The sequence below is a fragment of the Chelonoidis abingdonii genome, chromosome 2, assembly GCF_003597395.2.
Source record: "Chelonoidis abingdonii isolate Lonesome George chromosome 2, CheloAbing_2.0, whole genome shotgun sequence".
NCBI lineage: Eukaryota > Metazoa > Chordata > Testudines > Testudinidae > Chelonoidis > Chelonoidis abingdonii.
The window spans coordinates 196,070,479-196,091,735 of NC_133770.1; the positions used below are offsets into that span (position 1 = coordinate 196,070,479).

A 21,257-nucleotide genomic window follows, 5' to 3' on the forward strand; every position below is an offset into this window, starting at 1 on the left:
GCCACAGCTGTGTATGGGGGCAGAGGGAAATCATGGGCATATAAAAAAGAGGGACTCCTTCTCTCTCTGCAGTAGCAATTGTGTGAGTGCCCAAGGCCCTACATGCAGAGAGATGAGCAAAGATTCCTTTCTTCTTTTGCAGCTGCAACATTTTTCTTTTGGGCCTTTTCCTTGGACTTTTCTCACATGACTAAGGCTATGCCTATACACCATAGCACAGACTACAGGGATGTGACTTTCAGAGTGCACCAAAGAGATGCACTCTAACTGCTGGGTCTGGAAGCTGCTAGTGTGAAGGAGAAGATACCTAGTTCATGTTGTTGTAGTCCTGTATGAAAAAGGAGTATGTTAACATGAACTAGGTACCTTTTAGATTGTGCCAGCAGCATCTGTACGGGGCGGTTAGAGCACAGCTTTTTGGTGCACTCCGAAATTCACGCCCCTGTAGTCTATGCTACAGTGCAGTGCAGACAAGCCCTAAGTTTCTCTCTTAAGCATGTGTCTTTGGACTTTCAGATGGGCAGCACAAGCACTAGAAAAGCTTGCATTACTTTCCTCTGAGGGGGTTCATCTCAAAAGGTTGATAGTTTGGGGGTCAAATATGTAACTGTGACCCTTTGGTGCCAACTGGCAGAGGGAACAGGGGATGATAGCGTTGTACAGGAATCTCCTGAGGGATATGTATGCTGAAGGGTGGCCTCTGAGATCTCTATTGAGAACCAGAAGCCCACTGAGCATCATAATCATTGTGAATATTTAAGGATTATATATCTATACAGAAAATTACATTCTTAAGGTCTTGGAGTTAAGGCGGGTCCCCAGGAGGTGAGGTGGCATACCTCAGAAAGGTCCTTTCAGGCAGCAGATTACAGACATATCTCCCTGTCTGACCACTGGAATATTCAGTGCCACACATGTATGCCTATTGACATACTAAGCCAGGGGCTAAATAGGAGATTGAAAAACCTACAAGAGAAGAAGTGTACAGGGGAGTGGCCTGCTTATTAATAAAGACAAGGAATTATTCTGGTTTATCTAGGAGTGAAAAGGAACACATGAGGTCTTTCACATAGGAGGCAAACGAACCACGTGCTTGTCTCATAAGTGGAGGGTCAATGCCAAGCCTTGCCGTAAAGCGCGGCAAGGATTTTGGGTGAGAATTACGTTACAAGACACGAGAGTATCTTGGTAATTATGTCTAGGCTCTTGAGTGCATGTTATGATTTTATTTTATAAGTAACCATTTTGTTTCCAGTACTTTTACTTGCTACTGTTTGAATCGCTATGCTGTGTTTAATACACTTACACTTGTTTTCAGTATAAACATTGTGACGGGTTGGATCACAGAAACCCCCTTGGGACTGATGTGCTGAGACTACTTCTAACTCATTTTCCCTGCCAGCTTGGGACTCCAGAACCCCGCCTGTTTGAGCCAGATATGCTAGCCTGCTACAAACCCAGACCCAGGTCTGAACAATGTCCCCCAAAAGCTTCAGGTTTAACTGAAAACAGCTTAAGAAGTGTCCCTGCCTCCAGCACTCAGATGCCCAGCTCCCAATGGGATCCAGCTCCCAAATAAATCAAAGCTTATACAGGATACACTCATAAATTGTTTGTGCTCTATAACACTGATAGAGAGATACACAGCTGCTTGTCCTCCCCAGGTATTAATACATACTCTGGGTTAATTAATAAGTAAAAAGTGATTTTATTAAATACAAAAAGTAGAATTTAAATGGTTCCAAGTAATAACAGAACAAAGTGAATTACCAAGCAAAATAAAATAAAACACACGTCTAAACCCAGTACAGTAAGAAGGCTGAATATAGATAAAATTTCACCCTCAGAAATGTTTCAATAAGCTTCTTTCACAGACTGGATGCCTTCCTAGTCTGGGCACAATCCTTTTCCGTGGTACAGCCCTGTTGTAGCTCAGGTGGTAGCTAGGGGATTTCTCATGATTGCAGCCCCCTTTGTTCTGTTCTACCCTCTTTTGCACAAGGCGAGAATCCTTTGTCTCTCTTTGGGTTCCCACCCCTCCTAAATGGAAAAGCACCAGGTTAAAGATGGATTCCAGTTTAGGTGACATGATCACATGTCACTGTAAGACTTCATTGCCCACTTGTCAGCACACAGGCGTACAGGAAGAGTTACAAGTAAACAGAGCCATCATTAGTCAATTGTCCTGGTGAATGGGAGCCATCGAGATTCCAAACCACCATTAATGGCCACACTTTGCATAACTATGATAGGACCTCAGAGTTGTATCTGAAACTAGAAATATGAAATATAAGAGTGATATATTTGTACAAATAGGATGACCACACTCAGTAGATTATAAGCTTTGTAATGATACCTTACAAGAGACCTTTTGCATGAAGCATATTCTAGTTACATTATATTCACACTCATTAGCATATTTTAATAAAATCATACAGAGTGCAACGTCACAAACATATTTGAGTGTTCTGAGTTAAGTGGAGCAATGAGCTGAGGTGGAATTGATAAGCTAAGATGTGTTGTTTCTTTGGAAGCAGTGAATCTGTGAATACTGGGGGTCTACTGTGGATCAGGGGCTGGACATTCCAGTGAAGTGATCAAAGGACTCAAGGGCTGGGGTGTCTCAATCACTAACCTGTAGAGTGACTGCAGGGCTTGTAAGGCCTGAAGGGAAATGCTTGGGTTGCCTGTGGCGGGTGTAGTCAGGGAGCTGACCCATGATAGGAAAAACATGGCTTCCTCACATTGAGGGCAGGTAGTAGTGAGGTTCCTTATAGCCCTACATATCCCAGAGAAGCATCCCAGTAACCAAGGGCCAGATTTTCAAAGGTGTCTAGGTACCTAAAGATGCAGACAGGGGCCTACTGAGATTTTTCAAAAGTGCCTAAGCAGGTTAGGCACCTAACTCCCATTGAATCAATGAGTTAGTCACATAGCCTGCATTGATGCTTATCTGAAACTCTTGATTCAACAAACTGGTCTGGAAATTTCCTGAGAACAGGTTTCCCCTTAACTTGGTCCCTGTCCAACATACCATTTTGACATTGCTTCCAGGCTTGGAAAAAATAAAAATAATAGGGCAATGAGTTTGAAGCTCAGGACAAGTTTGGTTATGGTTCAAGTTGGGTTGTTAATTTATTTGAACTGCTTCAGTCATTACTACCCTATGTGGGGTTTTTCTGGCTTGCTTGTACTTTTGGTACATCTTTCTGGTTGGCTGAATGACTGCCGTTGTTTATTTAGCTAAGCATGTGTCTTGCGGGGCTGTCCCTCGGCTCAGTCCTAAACTGCTAATTTCAGGGATCAGCAGTTCAGATGCTCTCTTTGCAAACTTATTGCTCAGCTAGACATTTGAGCTCTTGATCAGATGTGATTTTCCCCTGATAAAGTAGTACATCAGTTCTGGACATAGTCATAATATAAAAATGTGTTTTATTTGAAAGAAATGGAATTGAATTTCAGACATATTTCTTGCAGATATTTGTAGTTGTATTGGTCCTCGAGGAAAAGGTAGATAATGTGATGCTTATCTCTTAAAACTATAAACAGTTAGTAACCAAAATTAATTACCCTGAAGATCTAAACTGAATTGTTTTTTCAGAAAATGAAAAGATAAATTAGCTTAAAAATAATTAGTGTTATTACCAGAGAATGTAACTGAGTGCTTGAGATGAATAATGTAATTATTTTAGATTGTGTTAGATTTATATTATTCATGATCAGACTAAATTTTTTTTTACTTTCCAGTTCAGGATAATCTGAGGTGAACAAAGTGACAAGGCCTTAGACTTTGCAACTGTAAATCTGTTTCTTTGATTTTTGCATCAGAAGTCTCCAGTGAAAAGTGTGTATGTGTGGTTGTAGTGGTAGTGTTCAGATCAGGCCACATCTTAAGAAATTGCTTTCTTTTCTTGTTACCGAAGAAATGGATTGACTCCATCCATTAGTGCATACAGTGTTCTTTCTTTCAGATAGAACTTGCTATTCAAACTGATTATGGGGGCTAGAAATAACTAAGAAACTTTTGATTTGTATTTATAAGGGGACTGAAAAAGCTTATTTTATAATGTTAATAATGTTGTTTCTCTTTTTTTGTGTGCTCAGGGTGGCAAGTTGTTGGGGAAATACATCTTGTGTAGCTGAGATAAATAAGGGACCCAGTTTTAAAGACAGTTATTACTATACATACTGTCATGCAACAGCTTTTAAAATTCCATTTGTTCATCACTGACCAATGTGATTTTAATAACTAAGGCCCTGCTTCAGCAAAGAAAGTAAGCACATGCTTACCTTTAAGTTCTATTGACATAACTTTAACAACCATTAACGTTGTTGAATTAACAACAATTAACGTTGTTGAATTGGGGCCTAAGTCTTGAATCAGCTTTTTTTTTCATACTGGATGCCCAGCAGGAAATCATCATCTTTAAATACACAGAATACTTTGTCCATCTCTGTATTCTGGTTTCCCTTTTAATTAAAATGTGAAGTGCACTGCAGTCTGCTTTCCTGTTACATGAAGCACACCCCACATCAAGCACAGCGGAACTGCCCGCAATACAATTTAATGTAATTTTCAGCAGGGGTACAATATTATATAAAGAAAGTCTTCAGAAAAGTCTTTTATCTCTGGGTAAGCAAATATTTTTAAATGAAATTATACATAGCTCTAAAGCCACAGATTTAAAGTGTAACAACTACTTCAAGAAATGGTTTCCTAATTAAAATATATATATACATAGACACATATAGATTTTCTCTCTCTCAGTTTTGAAATAAGAAATATAGGAATGTTTAAAAATGGATTTTCCTGTTGTTGAGACTTTATTTTTTTTTAGGGGAGGGACCCCGTGGCGCACACAGCTCTTTTAAACCATGATGTTCTTTGTCCCTGTGTATGTCATTCTTTTTACCCCAAATGAAATTTTAATTAATGTCGCTTTGAATGCTAACCATTTAAACTAAAATTGTGCATGTTATGGAATGTGAATATAAGCTAATGGTTATTATTAAAATAAATAAAAGTATAATATGTTTTTGAAATTGTGTCTGGTGAAAAAATTGCCCAAGGAAAAGTATAAATAGTTTTAAACATATTGAAGAATCTACTTACACAGCTTCTGTATTTTTGTTTTTGTTTGTTTAAGGTGCTCGTTGCTGTCCACTTACAGAACGTACATGAATAAAGTGACACCTCAGACTCCTTCGAGCAATTGATAGGGGAAACTTTAACCTGAGAATGAAGAGATAAACACTCAGCGGAACCGTATGATTGAAACCACAGCCCAGGCCTCTGCTGTTGGACAAGGCTTTGTCCTTTTGCCCTGTAGAACTGATGTTGCAGTAGTTCAGATGGATCGCAGCAAGGAGGCAGAGATGGAATTACGAAGATCTTCTAGTCCTAGCAAGGTAAACAAGAGCGACATTGATGGAGACAAGTCCATGTGCCACAGCTGCTGCATCTGTGGCAAGAGTTTTCCTTTTCAGAGCTCCCTGTCTCAGCACATGAGGAAGCACACAGGAGAGAAGCCCTATAAATGTCCTTACTGCGATCATAGAGCTTCGCAAAAGGGCAATCTGAAGATACACATTCGGAGTCACAGAACAGGCACTTTAAGTCAGGGGCATGAGGTAGAGATGGGAGAAGCACACCTTGGAGAGATGGGAGTCTCAGAAGGCCTTGACGGATGCACCAGCCCCACCAAAAGTACATCTGCCTGCAACAAGATTCTGAACGGGGCAACTCAGGCAGACAACAGCAAGATTTTGTTGAGAAGCAGCAAGAAGGAGGTTGTCACAGAGGCACCACCTGCAGAAGATGGTAAGCTACCCACTTATCAGTGCACCTTCTGCAAAAACAAGTTTGAGAGAAAGAAAGACCTGGAACAGCACCTACATCAAGTCCATAAGCCGTACAAATGCAGGCTTTGTAGCTACATGACATTAAGAGAAGAGACACTGTTAAACCATATAGAGAAAGACCATATTACAGCTCAAATTCCAAACGGGGAAGCTTACACCGAGAATTGCAAGAGTGAGCTGAATGCAGGGGAATTTCCTTGTGAAGTCTGTGGTCAGGCCTTCAGTCAAACCTGGTTTCTCAAAGCTCATATGAAAAAGCATAGAGGATCATTTGATCATGGATGCCACATTTGTGGCAGAAGATTTAAAGAACCCTGGTTTCTCAAAAACCACATGAAATCACACGGTCCAAAGACGGGGAGCAAAAACAAACCAAAAAATGATTTAGAGCCCATAGCCACTATTAATAATGTGATACAGGAGGAAACAATTGTGACTGGCTTATCTCTGTATGAAGTTTGCACCAAGTGTGGGAATCTGTTTACAAATATGGAAAGCCTAAAAGCACACAATGCTGTACACTTGAGAGCTCAGAGAAGCAGTACTGAAAACAAGGCTGAGGGGTTAATTGATGGAAGCCTAGATCCATCTGTAAATAAGCAATTTTTCTTACAGTGCCTGAATCTGAGGCCAGCTGTAGGGATAGATAGAGTTACAAGTGGACAGCCTGGAAAAAGGGTAGCTGAGCTGGATCCAGTGAGTAGCTACCAGGCCTGGCAGCTGGCCACCAAAGGAAAAGTAGCGGAGCCTTCTGAGTATGTAAAATATGTGGGATGGGATGAAGTCCTTGCTGATGCAGATGTGACTTATGACAAGGATAAAAGAGAATATATTCTTGTCAGCCAGGAGAAGCGCAAGCGAGATCAGGATTCACCCAGCTCCTCCAGCAACCCCAAGAAGAAAAGCTGTGTCAGTGGGCGCTTGGAGAAGAACAGCAATGTGCAACAAGGAGAAAACTGTATCCTTGCCCAAAGCGACCTCGACTACAGACCCTCCTCAAGGCAGAGCAGAAGGGCATCCCAAAACAAGTCTACCGAGTGCTTTGAATGTGGAAAGATTTTCCGCACCTACCACCAAATGGTGCTCCATTCGCGGGTGCACAGGAAAGAACGCAGGAGCTGCAGTGAGAGTGGGACCATTGCTCAGCCGGATCGGTATGGATCCAGCAGTGAAGAAGGGGATTCTGGTTCTGTTAGTGGGCCAAGCACTCCAGGCTCAGCATCTGCCCCCGAAGATTCTGTGACCTCTGGAATGGGTGAGGAGGGTGCTGAGGACAGCTCTGAGGAAGGAGTATCTGAACCATCACTAGGTAAGCTCATACACAACATTTCTCCCCCCTTTTTTCCTATGTTACCTTTTCTTTGTCTCTAGCTCTTTTAGATCCCTTGCCTCTTTAGCCTCCTGGGGCCTGAATGTGGGACACAGCAAGGAGCAAAGGATCAAAATGATAGATGAGTAAAATACCATAAGAAGCTTAAAATTAATGTGGATCAATTCTGTAGCCTAATTAACATTGTTTATAGTCTCAGCTTGATGATTCAACATTTCTGATGTAAATAATAAAAGTGTGCTCACAGGAGGTCTTTGCAAGATACAGGTAAATTTGGATTTCAAATGAAGGACAACTGAGAGGTAGTTTAGTTACCCCTAGCAACGTAGTTACCTCTGCTGTTTGCTTCAATATCTCTGCTGTTAGCTTCAGTATAGCAGTCTTTCCTGGTCATCTCTGGGCCCAGTTTTGCCCTGATTTACACCCTTTCTGCTATCAGTATATAGAGGTAGTTAGAGCACAGTTTGCCTGCTGTAACCTTGAAGCACATAAGCTTGTTAATTGCTAACGAGAAAGGCATTCCTTACTCTTTTCTTTTTCTGTGCTCTGCTTCCCCAAACTTGTGTTATAACTCTAAGGCTATAATTAATCTTGCTGGATTAAAGCAGTCCTCTGAGTCCAACTCTAGCTAAATGGAACAAATTATTCCCCAAATAGCAGCAAAGTAAATATTTAAAGAAACACTACGCACTTTCGTTTCATTTTTAATTTTTGTTGTTTACTCTCCTTTGTTTATAATACCCTGTTAGAAATGAGAGATAAACATTTCTTTCCTTACTAGCCCTCTGCTTTTTCCATTTGGCAAACAATGACATTTCCCCCCATTTTCTTTTTCTTTCATGAAGAATTAACTAATCCCGGTTTTGTAATGTTTAACTTCTTTTCAGGAGCATCAGTGAGGAAGTCACCAGCACAGTTCTAGGAATTTTTTTTAAAGATATTAGTTAACGTATACTTCCTCAGGTGGCTAATGAATGTCATAGAAGAAGAGCAACAGGTTCCAGGATCATGTGTTAAGTTATATATTTGATCCTTATTGACAGAAGTGATGATGTGGTGTTGGATATATTTTTCCACTGGACATTTCCCATCAGATTATGATCATTTTAAGAGAGGTCAAAGTTTGAGCTGAAACTACAAGGCATATCCCTTTCTAAATGTAATGCTTAGATCCTCCTTCCCTCCCCCCCTCCCCCGGGTTGAAATCATTATAAAAATCAAACCTTTTTTTTGGACCTAAAATGCCCTTTTTGGGAACAAAACTTGTCTTGGGTTGATTTCACTGTAAGTTGTCAACTTTATTAGCTTCACTGAGACTTAAGTCCCAGATGGACAAATCAGGGGCACAATTAGATTAGAAGGTTAAATTAATGAAATACCAAAGCCAAATTCTTATGTGTTTCCCTGCCCGTTTTAAAAACCACAACTCTGATAAGTACTAGTGACAGATCAATCTACGTATTTATGTCATGCTCAATAGTAGGCCCAAAATTTGGTCTGTCCATTTACTGTTGTATTTATGCAATTTAAAAAAAGTTTATGAAAGTATACTCATTGCATTCATGTTAAAGTCCATTGGGCACTGTCTGAAATGCTCCTGTACAATTGATTCAATATGTAATTACTGAAATGCAGCTTCATTCAGGGTGAAATGAGGCTGTGAAATTCTACCAGTGCAATGCACAATACCTTTGTGGAAACAGTTGTGATAGAAAATCATCTCCCCAGAGACAGACTCAAATCAGCAAAATTCCTTTCATATAATACTCAGAGTAAATTCTTCTTCTGTACTGTTCTTCTTAATCATTTGATTTTAACCACATTTCTTTCCTATCTCAGTTCAACTTCTGAACGCTGATCTCAGAAGTGAAAGCATTTTAAAGTTACGCAGCAATTTCTTCCCTAATAACCAGTGCCAATAGGAAACTCATTTTCTTTAGTTGGCAAATTGGTTCTCACCTTCCCTATTGAACAGTGAGAAAGTAGCAAACTGATCAAGCTAAATAAAGATGAATCTCAGTAAACAGATGTATTTGCACTGTTTATGTGCATCATTTTATATTCCAACACATCACATTTGAAAAGCTATTTAATCAAAGGGACTACTGTATAGTTAAGGAAGTTTCTTGTTGCTACTTCATTGTTAATGCAGTTTATTTAATATTTACTATTGATATCAATGAAGTAAACATTTTTCACAGCTGATAAAGATTTCCAGTTGAAAATAAAATAAGTAGAACACAATCATTTTTAGGCCAAGATCAGTATCTTAATTTCCCTCTATTTAAACCTCTTTGGTAAGGCAGTTTAATGGATATGCCATTCAACTGTTTTATACTGTCACCAGTTTGGAGATAGAGGATTGGGTCATTCTGTCCATCAGGCTGTATGAATACTTAGTTCAGATAAAGGAATTTTAGCCCTCTTGAGGTTGCTTATTCAATTCATGAGGCTTTCCCGCCTCCTTTATGAACTAAAACTTGAAGTCTATAGTGTATAGGCCAAATTCTGCCTTCATTTACAACCAGACAGCCCCATTAAAATCAAATGCTTTGTTATGCTCTTTAAATTATCTTTTGTCCTAGAAGTGTTATGGTTTGCTACCCTCTGTTGAGGCTCTTCTAGTTAATCTCACAAGGTCAGGTGACCTTTTTAGTCAGTAGCAAAGCTCTAGCAACCATCTTCAATAGCTGTAAGTGAACGATGTTCTCAATTTTTACAGTTACTTTTCCCCACATTCACTTTACAATGTTATTTTTACTCAGACTGTGGCTGGGCAAACCTCGTGGTGCTCATGAGACTATATAAAATTACATTATTTACTTTTATTTTCACATCTTAACTTCCTTTTCCCATAACTTGTATATGTTACTGTGAGATTGCAAGCCTGAAAGGCAACAGGGCCTTAATTCTGCAAGAGGGCTGAACATTCTGTCCCTGATCCAACATAGCATTTAAGCACATAATTAACTTTGAACATGTGAACAGTACAATTTAGCTGAGCATGTGCTTTCTGGATTGGGGCCAGAATGCATGGCACCTCACAGAATTGAGTCATATTAGAGGAGCAAAAAACATGCACCAAATGCAGAATAGCTCTGAGTCTCTCAAATACAGAGTGTTCCTACCTTTCACTTATCCTCTGCTAAATCACTAGAGTCACATCATTCTTTCTCAGCCATGTGCATTGTGTTTGCAAACCCAGATTATCATCCATCAGAGGCTCCCAAACTGGCGTATGGAGTATTTATAGCTGCATAGACTTGAAGGCCTGAAGGGACCATCATGTAGACTGACCTTATGCAGGCCACAGAACTCCTTCAGTAGGCCCTTACCTCTGTCTGAGTTACTCAGATCCTCAAATCTTGGTTTAAGTTTTTCAAGTTACAGAGAATCCAATATTTACTCTAGTTCAAACCAGCAAAGTGCTGATGGTCTGTGGAAAAACTAGCAGGTCACACTGTGTTGGCTCTCCTCCTTTTATTCAGCTGTTAATCATTTTAAAAGATGATGAGAAATTGCATTCCTAATATCATTTTTCCATGTAAATGGTCACTGCAGTTGCCATAGGAATGTTATGCAAATGAGAGGGGAGTGGTCAGTGTGATGGTCAAAGGGAGAAGAGGTGGTCCATTAGCTATACTGTCCGTTAAGAAGAAACTGCACTATGAAAAAATACAATCTCTGTGCATCGTTTGTCAGTGGCATGAATGGCACCAAATAAGGTTATCTCAGCATTTCCATTATGGTGCATTTGAAGCTGCCTGAGCCAGGTGCAAGCAGCTGTTGCTCAGCACTTGCATTGACTTCAGCTTTATTTTATTTTTTTTTATTATTATTAGTTTCAGATCTTAACTAAAAGTGGTAGGTTAGGGGTCATGCATCATTTCCATAAAAGTACAAGGAGAAACAATCTCTATTTTTAGCCCATCTGCTTCTCCCTCAAAGTATATAATTTGGTAAGCCAAAAGGGGGGAGAAAAAAAAAAAAGGGTCAGGACATGCAAGATGGTGGCTTTATTTTTAGGCAGAAAATGGTCACCCTAATTTGATTCCCCCCCGGGGAGCCCTAAAGCACAAAACAGGCAGAATTATTGCTCTCCATATCAAAGTGATCATTAAAACAAAACAGTATGGGAGAACACCTGCCTTCTCCATTAACTTCTTGTGATCTGGCTAGATCTCTGTCTGCAGGTAGTGGTGGTTTGGGGTTTTATTTGCTTTTTTGTGTGTCCTTTTGAGCTTGATCTCTGCAAAGACCTTGCTACACCCCTGCCCTCCACCACCCAAAAACAACAACAAACAAATAAAAAAACCCAAAACTAGTGTCATGGTGTGTTTGAAGCTTAGAAAGTGCTACGACATCAGTTTGTTCATTAAGGCATTATGGGCTATTTCAGTTTTGAAATCTAGAAAGAAGCCTCAACTGTGACGACATGACTGCCACTTGGTTGCAGGTGGGAAAATGGGGAAGCAAGTTCAAGTAGTTTTAATTGAACATTTTACAGAGCAACAAGCAAGCAGCCGAAGAACAATATTTTATATCCTCCACTGTAGTGCTCAAGGGATTTAGCGAAGGAAATAAATTACTTCCCCCATGTAGACATTCTCTCTCTGAATGAAAAAAGTTATAAAATAACTGTAGAAAACCAGGATTTTTAACTATTAGAGGTAGAGTAGAGGAGGGGGAAGCTTTATTATTCCAATTCATCTTTTTCCAAGAAAGGGAGGAAGAGGAGAGAGATCATAGTGTATGAGTGGGATTCAAGTGGGAGAGTTTCTCCTACATTTAATGTTTTTCCCCCTTTCTCTGCCTCTGTTTTATGTATCTTGTCTTTTTCTCCCAGCTTCGTCCAGCTTCTTCCTACATTTTAAAAAGTGACTCCTTTTTACTGATGCTTCTCATTGTAGCTGATGCATCCTGTTGTTTGTTATTATTTATTATATTTGTTACAGTAGTGGCTGGGGGCTCACTGAGAATGGAGCCTCAGTGTGCTAGGCACTGTATAAAAAGAGTAGTAGGCAGCAGTTCCTGCCTCAGAGAACGTACCATCTAAATAGGTAAGACAGACAAAAGATGGGGGAAGGTTGGAACAAACGGCCAGTCTGTACAGGGGACAGAATGTTTAGTTAAAACTGTAGAAAATACTCTGATAACATCATTTGTGTTGGGAGGTCCCTGCTTAGACTACTTCAGCAGCAGTTTGCTGGTTTCAGTCTCTGACTTCCCCATACAGGTTCTTTCCCCAAGGGCACACAAGTCCTAGTGCTATCGGAGGGGTCTCCACTGTGAAGTTCTGGGGCCAGGTGCTGCACTGAGCAACACAGTGGAGGCTGTGAGGGAAAGAGAATGCTGAAGAGGATCAGTGAGGGGTGGGCCCTTCAGACCTACTCCCAGAGTAGCAGGGTGTTTTGCTACTGCAGTTAAGAAAAAAATATATAAGGATAGGACATCACATCAATACTGTTCCATGTTCAATAGAGATGAGAGAGTTCAAAAAGGGTTTATAAAAACAGAAACTTTAGGATGCCAATGGAAGCATGTCCAGCAGCAGAAGCACATTCTCTCCTGGTCATATAGTTATACACCTCTACCCCGATATAACACAACCCGATATAACGCGGGTTCACATACGAGGTGGTAAAGCTCTGACACGCTGCTGTTAGCAGTGTGTGAAGGATGCTGGGCCAGGTCGGGGCCGAGGGGTTCGATAAGGGGCAGAGAGTCTCGGAGGCGGTCAGGGGCTCCCCCCCTCAGGGTCTGGGGGGCAGGATCTGTGGGAGGGCACTTTTGGGGGGCCCGCAGTCCCAGAGTGGCCTGGGGAATTAGTGGGGGGCTGGGAGCAGCCCGCTCCGCTTCCCTCGCCCCGGCCCCAGCCATGTCGCTTAGGGGAGAGGACTTGGGGGAAGGGATCCCCCTGCACTCACAAGCAGCAGCGGAAGTGGAGTGGCCCGGCCCCAGCCTGCTCCACTCTCCCAGCTCCCAACCACAGTGCTCCGCTTTCCGCTGCAGGTGACTATGGGAGGTGGGGGAGACATCCTTTCCCCAACCTTCCCGCACTCACCGGTGGTGGGAAGTGGAGCACTGCAGCTGGGAGGTGGCAGAGTGGAGTGGGCTGGGGCCGCGTCACTCCGCTTCCTGTGGCAGGTCAGTACAGGGGGTGGTGGTGGATAGGGGTCGGAGCAGTCAGGGGACAGAGGGTTGGGTAGGGGGTGGGGTCCTGGGGGTGATTAGGGATGGGAGTCTCGGGAGGGGGTGGTCAGGGAACAAGGAACGGGGTGGGGGGAGCAAAGCAAGTTTAATATAACGTGTTCTCACCTATAACGTGGTGAGATTTTTTGTCTCCCGAGGACTGCATTATATTAGGGTAGAGGTGTAGTTGATAGTTATAGACTAACCTGAACATTCTTGATATCAAGAAGAGGAAGTTGGAGCTCTTAACCTCTTCTTGGTTATGGTTGAAGTTCTAGGCACTGGAGAAGTGCCTGTTTGTTTTAGTTTTTAACTTGTCCAGTGGGATTTCTTGGGGAATCAATGGTTAGACACTATTTTATGTAATGTCTTGGTTAATGAACTGAAATGGAAAAAACAACATATTATTACATGTACATTAGAAGGTGTGGCAAACAACACTGAGCACACAGCCATAATAAAAAGACACATAACTGATACCATTGATATCTATAAATTGGGGTACTTGGGAAGAACTATAGGGAAATCTCTGAAGTCTGTTGAAATTCTTTAGAGTAGGAGAGATTTTTGCAGGAACCGAATGGGAAAATGCTAATTAAATTTTGCAAAAAAAAAGAGACTAATGACCACTAGTCTTTTGGGAGGTTAGAAACATGAGCCTGAAATAAAATGAGATTCAGCTGTGAAAATTGTAAATTAATACATTGGGGACAAGTGGTGACTTCTTGGCCCCATTGAAGATGATGTGAATTTCTCAGGATTTCACCCTAGTAATCTAACAACAATATATGCGGTGGGAGAGAAATATTTGGAAAGCAGTTATCCTCAAAAAGGGATGGGGTAATAAAGGATAAGAGAGCTGGCTAATGATTGTTTACGATGGTCCAAGGAAGTGTAGCTAAAGATAATGAGTTGATACTGAGCAAAGGAAAATGTAGATAATATCAGAAAAAATGTGCTCATCTTTAAATATGAGAATTCCCCCCCCCCCGCCCGCCAAAGTGATAAAAGCCTTATTTTATGAGTTATTTAAAAAAGTTTAATCAATTTGTATGATTGATTAAAGTTAGGGAAGAAGAAATGAGTTATTGGTGAGGGCATCTGGGGAGATAATCTACAACATGTCTGCACATACAAGTGCTCTTTCTGTCTTGCTGCGGCTGAGGTGTAAGCAGATGCACATGTGGCTCTATGTGCCCCTAATTCTGGCTCAGGGCTTCCTACCTCCCTGTAGGGAGCAGGGTATTTCAGTGTGGGATACTTTTGTGTCAGGGTTTTTAAAGTTCTGTAGAATCCATTGATGGGATCTGGCAAAGCCCAAAAGGTGTGTTTAGTTTGCACTAGAGGGGTGTAAATTCTCGAGTACGCTATCTTATTATGCACTAATTGGCCTGTGTGGATCCTGCTGGTGTGCACTATAAGCTCACTAATGCACGTTAATGTAGTACTCTTTGAAATGGGGACTTCTGGTGCGCACCATACAGGATCCACACAGGCCAGTTAGTGCTTAACATGCCAGTGCACACTAAAATTTACACCACTGTAATGTGGATTAATGCTCTGAATAGAAAAGGCCTGTGATACTAAAATTAGCATAACAGTACTTTAGCCGTATTGCCAACCCCAAGCATATAAAAGTCATTCCCTAAATGTCATGATACTGGATTAAAAATCATGAAATTTTACGCAAAAATAAATTTGGGTCTTTTGCTTTCTTGGGTCACATTTTCAGCTCTTCCCCTCAAGCATAAGGGTTAGAAACTTTTTTCTTTTTCCAGTGAAAGTTGAGATTCTTATATAATCAGTTGACTGGACTGATTATACAATACTGCTTTCTGTTTTCTAAGAGATTCCTAATAAATGGCAAGACTAGAATTGATGAAGCTTAAGGATTTGCCATGGAAAGGCAAACCCTTAAGAGAACCTGAAAAGGAAAGGATAGGAGAATGACTAAACCATTTGCGCACGAAAACACCTTAGATTCCACAAAGTGCAGCAATTACAAATAAGGACAATTCCAGTAATTTAGATTAGTTGTATACAAATGAAGAAGAAAAAAGAAAGCATAATGCTACAATTGCACAATACATCAGCAAAATCTGACAATGTCCGAGTTGACTGTGAGTATAGAACAGTTCCGCCCATGCACACTTTATTAGCAAAACTGATTCAGAACCACACACAAAAGGGTGATTAATGCCACTACTTTAAAATATCACTGCAGGTTGATGACACACATGTAGAATAGAGGGGTTAAACAGAGGCCAGGGCCCAAGTTCTTTGCAGTCACTCTTGGCAAACTAATGAAACCAAGATTAGATCGGTATACAGCTTGAAACATGGTTGATTCTAAACATTTCAAGAACTACTGGTGCCACCAGTTTCTCTTTGGCACAATTATTGTTAACACTCTGAGAGCACTATTCTAACACATTCAGGAAGACAGTGTTATTACTGCATGGCCGGGAATGTGTTTGCAAATCATAGATGGCAGAGTGCTATTTGTGAGCAGCATTGGGCCAGGGCACTCCTTCATAGCAAAATCTTACAGCACCCCTTTTAGGAGTGTGATATGTTGCTCCAGACCACAGTGGAAATGGTCATAAATGAGTATCTTTCTAGTGTTACAGCCAGTGGTCACAATTTGCTTCTATTTATCCTTCGATTACCAGTGGTTAATGTGAATAGAGAGAGGAGCTGAGAGGACCGAACAAAAGAGAATTGAATGTTTTGCACCAAAAGGGAATGAATGACAAGGAAAGGTTTGGTAGATAGAAGCACCGAAGGGTGTTAGTGAGAGAGAAGAGGAGCCAGGGGAAGTATATAGGAATGGCTAATCCTCCAATTATACTGGCTTTAAGGTCTACATGCCAAATTGCTTGGCCTTCCCTTATTTTAAGATGAAGGTAGGAGCTTGTAGCAGATAATGGAAGAAGTGATTGATTAGAGCTGAACAAATACACGTTGAGTATTGGCCTGCTAGCTGTGCTCTGTGTAATTTAATGTATTATACTGACATCATACAAACTAACCTTTACCCTGTAGGCATTTTGGGTTATTTCCACTGTGTTTCTGATTGGCCAAGTTCCTTTTTTCTAGGTTCCGTTTTACAGAATCTGAGGCACTGTGAATAGATGAGCTCAAAGTATTTGCATACAATACAAGTAGCTTAAATTTCTCTCACAGTTGAGCAGACAATGTGGTACTGATAATATCTGGTCCAGTCAAGTTGGTGCTTTAGGCATGCTGGGCTAGCTGTGGACACCTCAGTAGTTAAATGACTTTCTTTCCCAGAAATTAAATCTTTCTTGCTGCTCCTAGAAAACTTCATTCACAGCATTTGGAGGTTATAGATACATTAATAATAGGTTTGCTGCTGTGACTGTTCTCCCATTTCTTGCACTTTACCAAACTGCAGTAGACGATTTCACTTGAAGCATTTAGTCATAATTGGAAAGAGCAGCCAACTCCCAAGCACACCCTCGTAGCTGAGGGTGGGACTGCAGGCCTCTGCTTCAGTTCCCCTTCCGTAGGTTTCCAGTTATCCACAGAAACTTTATGTCCAGCAACAGACTCCGTTCTTGGGGCCTGGTTTATTAACATAAAATTAACCCAGAGTAAAGTCAAACCCAAAGTAAAGTTTCTCTTCCATCCAAGGTTGCTCTGGCTCCGTCTCTCTGCTAGGCACAGTTATCAACTCATCCCAGGCTCTGATGATCCAGGCTTTTCCTGTGAGATTGGGGGTTGCATAGACCCTCCTTCTTGGGGCAGTGTTTGCTGAATGCTCAGGCGGCTTGCCAACACAGGAGCTCTCCTCTATCCAGCTTTCTTTTCCTGTTTCCCTCTTTATAAGGCCCAGGTGCCTTCCCTTAAACCCAGTTGGGCAGCAGGTAGTCAGTCACAGGTGCACTGCTTTCTCTTACAGGGGCCAGACAGAGGGTTTCTTTTTATGCATTTCTTTTTGCACACAGGGCCACAGTTAGGCTAGATAATTTTTGTAGACCTGTGCTATACTGCAAATGAAGTGCTGTGATGGAGCAGCATGTTTAGATGGAGCACATGGGAGCATATATTAAATGAGACTGTAGATATTAGCAATTCCATCCTTTAGAAGAAAGTTGTACCAACAGATTAAGGGATTTCCTAATCCTTGCAGTCATACGTATTTGAAAAGAAAACTAGGAAAGTGAGGGTATTGTGAAAAGATTTGGAAGACAGTGTAAGAAAATTTTACTGCCTAGACATGTAAGATCATACCAACTCTGCTGAAGATGTGCTAAGCACCACTAGATCTGAATATAACTCCATTAGCTTCTGGATGTAACTTCTGGAAAACATAGAGACAAGGTCTCTTATTAGACCAACATCTGTTGGTGAAAGAGACAAGCTTTCAAGCTACACACAGTATTTCTTCAGGTCTGGGAAAGGTACATAAACTGGAGTTACCTGCATTTAAAGATTAGTCATGTCTACATTATTTTGTATGGCCAGTATCCATTATTTTGTTTACCGAATACTCTAACATTTAAAAAAAAAAAACCAAACGTAGGGTGAGATTCAGAAAAGCACAGATGGCAGTTAGTCACCTAACTCATTTGTTCTTTCAAAAATCTCCCCTTTTAGGTTAAATCTATTGTGTGTATTTTGATCGCTGGTGTATGTGACTTTTTGCTCTTCTTCAGCAAATGTTAATGACATACATTGCACCTTCAATTTCTGTTTCCAGTTGGAGAATAACTTACTTGACTTCCTCAAGAACCTCGCCTCTTTATCCTTAGTCCAGTTGGATTGTGAAAGTCTGTGTAGCAACTCTGGATTTGCTTATTACTGGGCTTTTGGATGTTTCTATTACAGCATGCTGTGTCACTCACTGTGACATTTATACTTATTAAATCACGTCCTGAAATGTGGAGGTAGATCTGATGAAGAGGTTCCCATGTCTTGCAGTAGTTTTTGAGAGACAAACCCCCCCCCAGCTGGTGAAACCTGTTTCAGATAATGGAATTGATAACAGTAATGTTTTGAATCTGATTTCCAAATATTTCTGAAGCACTGCAGCTTCTTTTAAAGGGTTTCTAGTGATCTGTAAATAATTGCTGACAAAGGATTTGTACAGATGCCTTTGATGTTAGATCTTTTGCTGTTACTAATATCTTGGTTCACAGTTTGCTCCTCATCCACCTTAAATCCAGACTCAGGTCTTCTTTGTTAGTGCTTTAGATTCAAGAGTGGGTGCAGTGTGCCTCTCAGTGGGTGCAAAGGGCTAAATTCTCATGGTTGCAAATGATGTAAAGTTAGTGCAGAATTCGGCCCAGCGTCACTCAATGGTCAACTTTTAATCAAAAGTTGCCTTTTACAATTATGGTATTCACTGGGCACTCATTCTTGCCTTTATTTCTCTCTCTCTGCACCTTTTTCATAGCACCAGTCACCTACCCAGACAGAAGATTATTTTAGCGTAGATGGATATCCACTTAATCTGCTCAGACAACATATTGTCCTCTCTGAGTTATACCAATATAAGTCAAGAGTACTTCCATTGCAGTGAATGGAATAAACTGGAGTGAGAGCAGTGTGAAGCCCATTGTTTTCAGTTATCTCTTAATTGCCTACAAGACATTACAGGACCTGCATTGGGAACCTTGGAAGATGCAAAGTTGAGAACTAATCTGTGTTTGAATGTAGTGGTTTTGGAGATGACACCTCTAATTTTAGATCTTTTGATGTCTGGGTTGTATGAGTATTATGCTGTAGCGAGGTGAAGACTGACCGGTGCAGCGCCTCCTGCTGGTCGTCTCGGGAATTAGCTCTCTAGCATATGGAGCGCCTCCTCCTGGCCAGTGTCTCACCTGCCACTGACTCCCCATGTCCCTCCCACATCCTTTACCTTGGGGTACTACCCCTTGGCAGTACCCCCACACTCTGGGTCTCCTCTCCCAGGGGAACCCCCAACCCTCTATTTCCACCTTGCCTCAGTGGCTACTGCCAGTCAGTCATCATCTAGCCCCCACTCACTGGGGCAGACTGCAGTCTGTAAACCACTCATCACTGGCAAGGAGGGTTTTGGACCTAAAGCCTTTCCCTGCAGCCAGTTACCTCTCTTTAGGCCTTGTTCAAGGCCTGCAGCCTGGGGAGTTGCCATGCTAGAGCTCCCTAGCACTTCTCTTCCTCTGGTACCTTGCTCCCAGGCAGCTAGGCCCTTCTATCTCCACTGCTAGAGAGAGACTGATTTAGTGCCTGGCTCACAGCCCTTTTATAGGGCCAGCTGTGGCCTGATTGGGGGGTGGCCCCAGCTGTGGCTGTTTTCCCAATCAGCCTAGCCTTTTCTCTCAGGAGTAGGGTAACTGCCCCGCTACATATGCCTTGGAGCTGCTTTACTCTTTGGATCAGATTTACAGAATAGAATCTTTGATGTCTTAAACACTGACATGAAGGCTCACTCTTTTTGCTCATAAAATTTCAGGTTTGGTTTTTTTTATGCTACGATAATACTTCATACACACTCTTCATAATGCAACCTTGAGTCCAGATTCATTATTATGCACCAAGATGGCTTGTTAAAGCCTGCTTAGGACTCTGGCTTAGATTTCTTACTGAGCCAAGTTTTTAACTATTGCTGTTGTGCCATTTCTTTTTGATACATATCTATGAATTACTCTAAATGACAGTGATGGACTGGTAGAAATGTAGACAATTGTTTTGATGGTGGCTTTGTTTTTCATGTCTGTATAAAGAGTGGGCTTGATGCTACTAGTTGCTGAACACTCTGGCCCCAATCCAGCAAAACATTTAAGTACTTCCTTAATGTTAAGCATATGAATAGTCCCATTTATGTCAGCGTTAAGTGCTTTCCTGGAGTGCTCAGCACCGTAGGACTTTGAGTTTGTAGTCCCTTAGGGTCAAATCAGTCTTTGATTGCATGTATGTACTCTGTGGCCTAATTTGACCATAATTATTAACATGGTGGTCATCTTTCTTTTTCATTTTGGGGAAATGGAGTTCAAGGAACCAAAGCATGCCTCAATATTTGCACCTCTATTTTTTAGTTATAGCTGTTGGAAGTTAATTCAAAGGTAAGACAATAAGCTACCTTGACTAGTTTAAAATCGTAGTAGTTGCACCCAAACATCAATATAAGTTACACAGTGTCACTTACAGTTCCTGAAATCTATTTAGTGCAAGTTTTCGGTAAAGAACATGCCAAACTGGAGGAATAAGTTCCCTGGAGAATTGTCATATTAACACTTGCTAAGCTAATAAATACGACTACAACATATTGCTTTTAACAACAAGGAAAAGGAACATTTTCCATATATATTTACAATGCAAAACTTCCAATTTCTAATGGGGAAGTATCCATATAGCAAATAAATAAATAAATAAAAATAAAAAATTGCTATCACAATTTGATGCATATTGGAAACGCCACAGGACACAAGTTCAGTTAGACATGGAGAGTTAACCACTTTTTTCCCTTTAGAGGTGATCTGTCCAGATCATGGCTGAAACATGTAAATAGTTCATTTTGGGGAAGCTTACGCTAGTTTGTAGATTAAGGGTATGTCTACACTACAGGATTATTCCGATTTTACATAAACCGGTTTTGTAAAACAGATTGTATAAAATCGAGTGCACGCGTCCACAGTAAGCACATTAATTCAGTGGTGTGCGTCCATGTACCGAGGCTAGCGTCGATTTCTAGAGCGTTGCACTGTGGGTAGCTATCCCATAGTTCCGACAGTCTCCCCTGTGCATTGGAATTCTGGGTTGAGATCCCAGTGCATGATGGTGCAAAAACAGTGTCGCGGGTGATTCTGGGTAAATGTCGTCACTCATTCCTTCCTCTGTGAAAGCAATGGCAGACAATCATTTC

At 41.2% G+C, this 21,257-nt stretch overlaps 1 protein-coding gene across 5 annotated transcripts in view; it reads left to right on the top strand.

The window, feature by feature from the left end:
• Nucleotides 1–21,257, top strand: part of ZNF516 (zinc finger protein 516) — a 155,368-nt gene that overhangs the window by 48,692 nt on the left and 85,419 nt on the right. For all 5 annotated transcript variants that reach the window (XM_075062903.1, XM_075062905.1, XM_075062904.1 and 2 more), the window contains one exon: nt 5,148–7,171. In XM_075062903.1, the coding sequence (XP_074919004.1) occupies nt 5,269–7,171 (1,903 nt within the window). In that variant the 5' untranslated portion in view covers nt 5,148–5,268. The remainder of the gene's footprint in view (nt 1–5,147; nt 7,172–21,257) is intronic.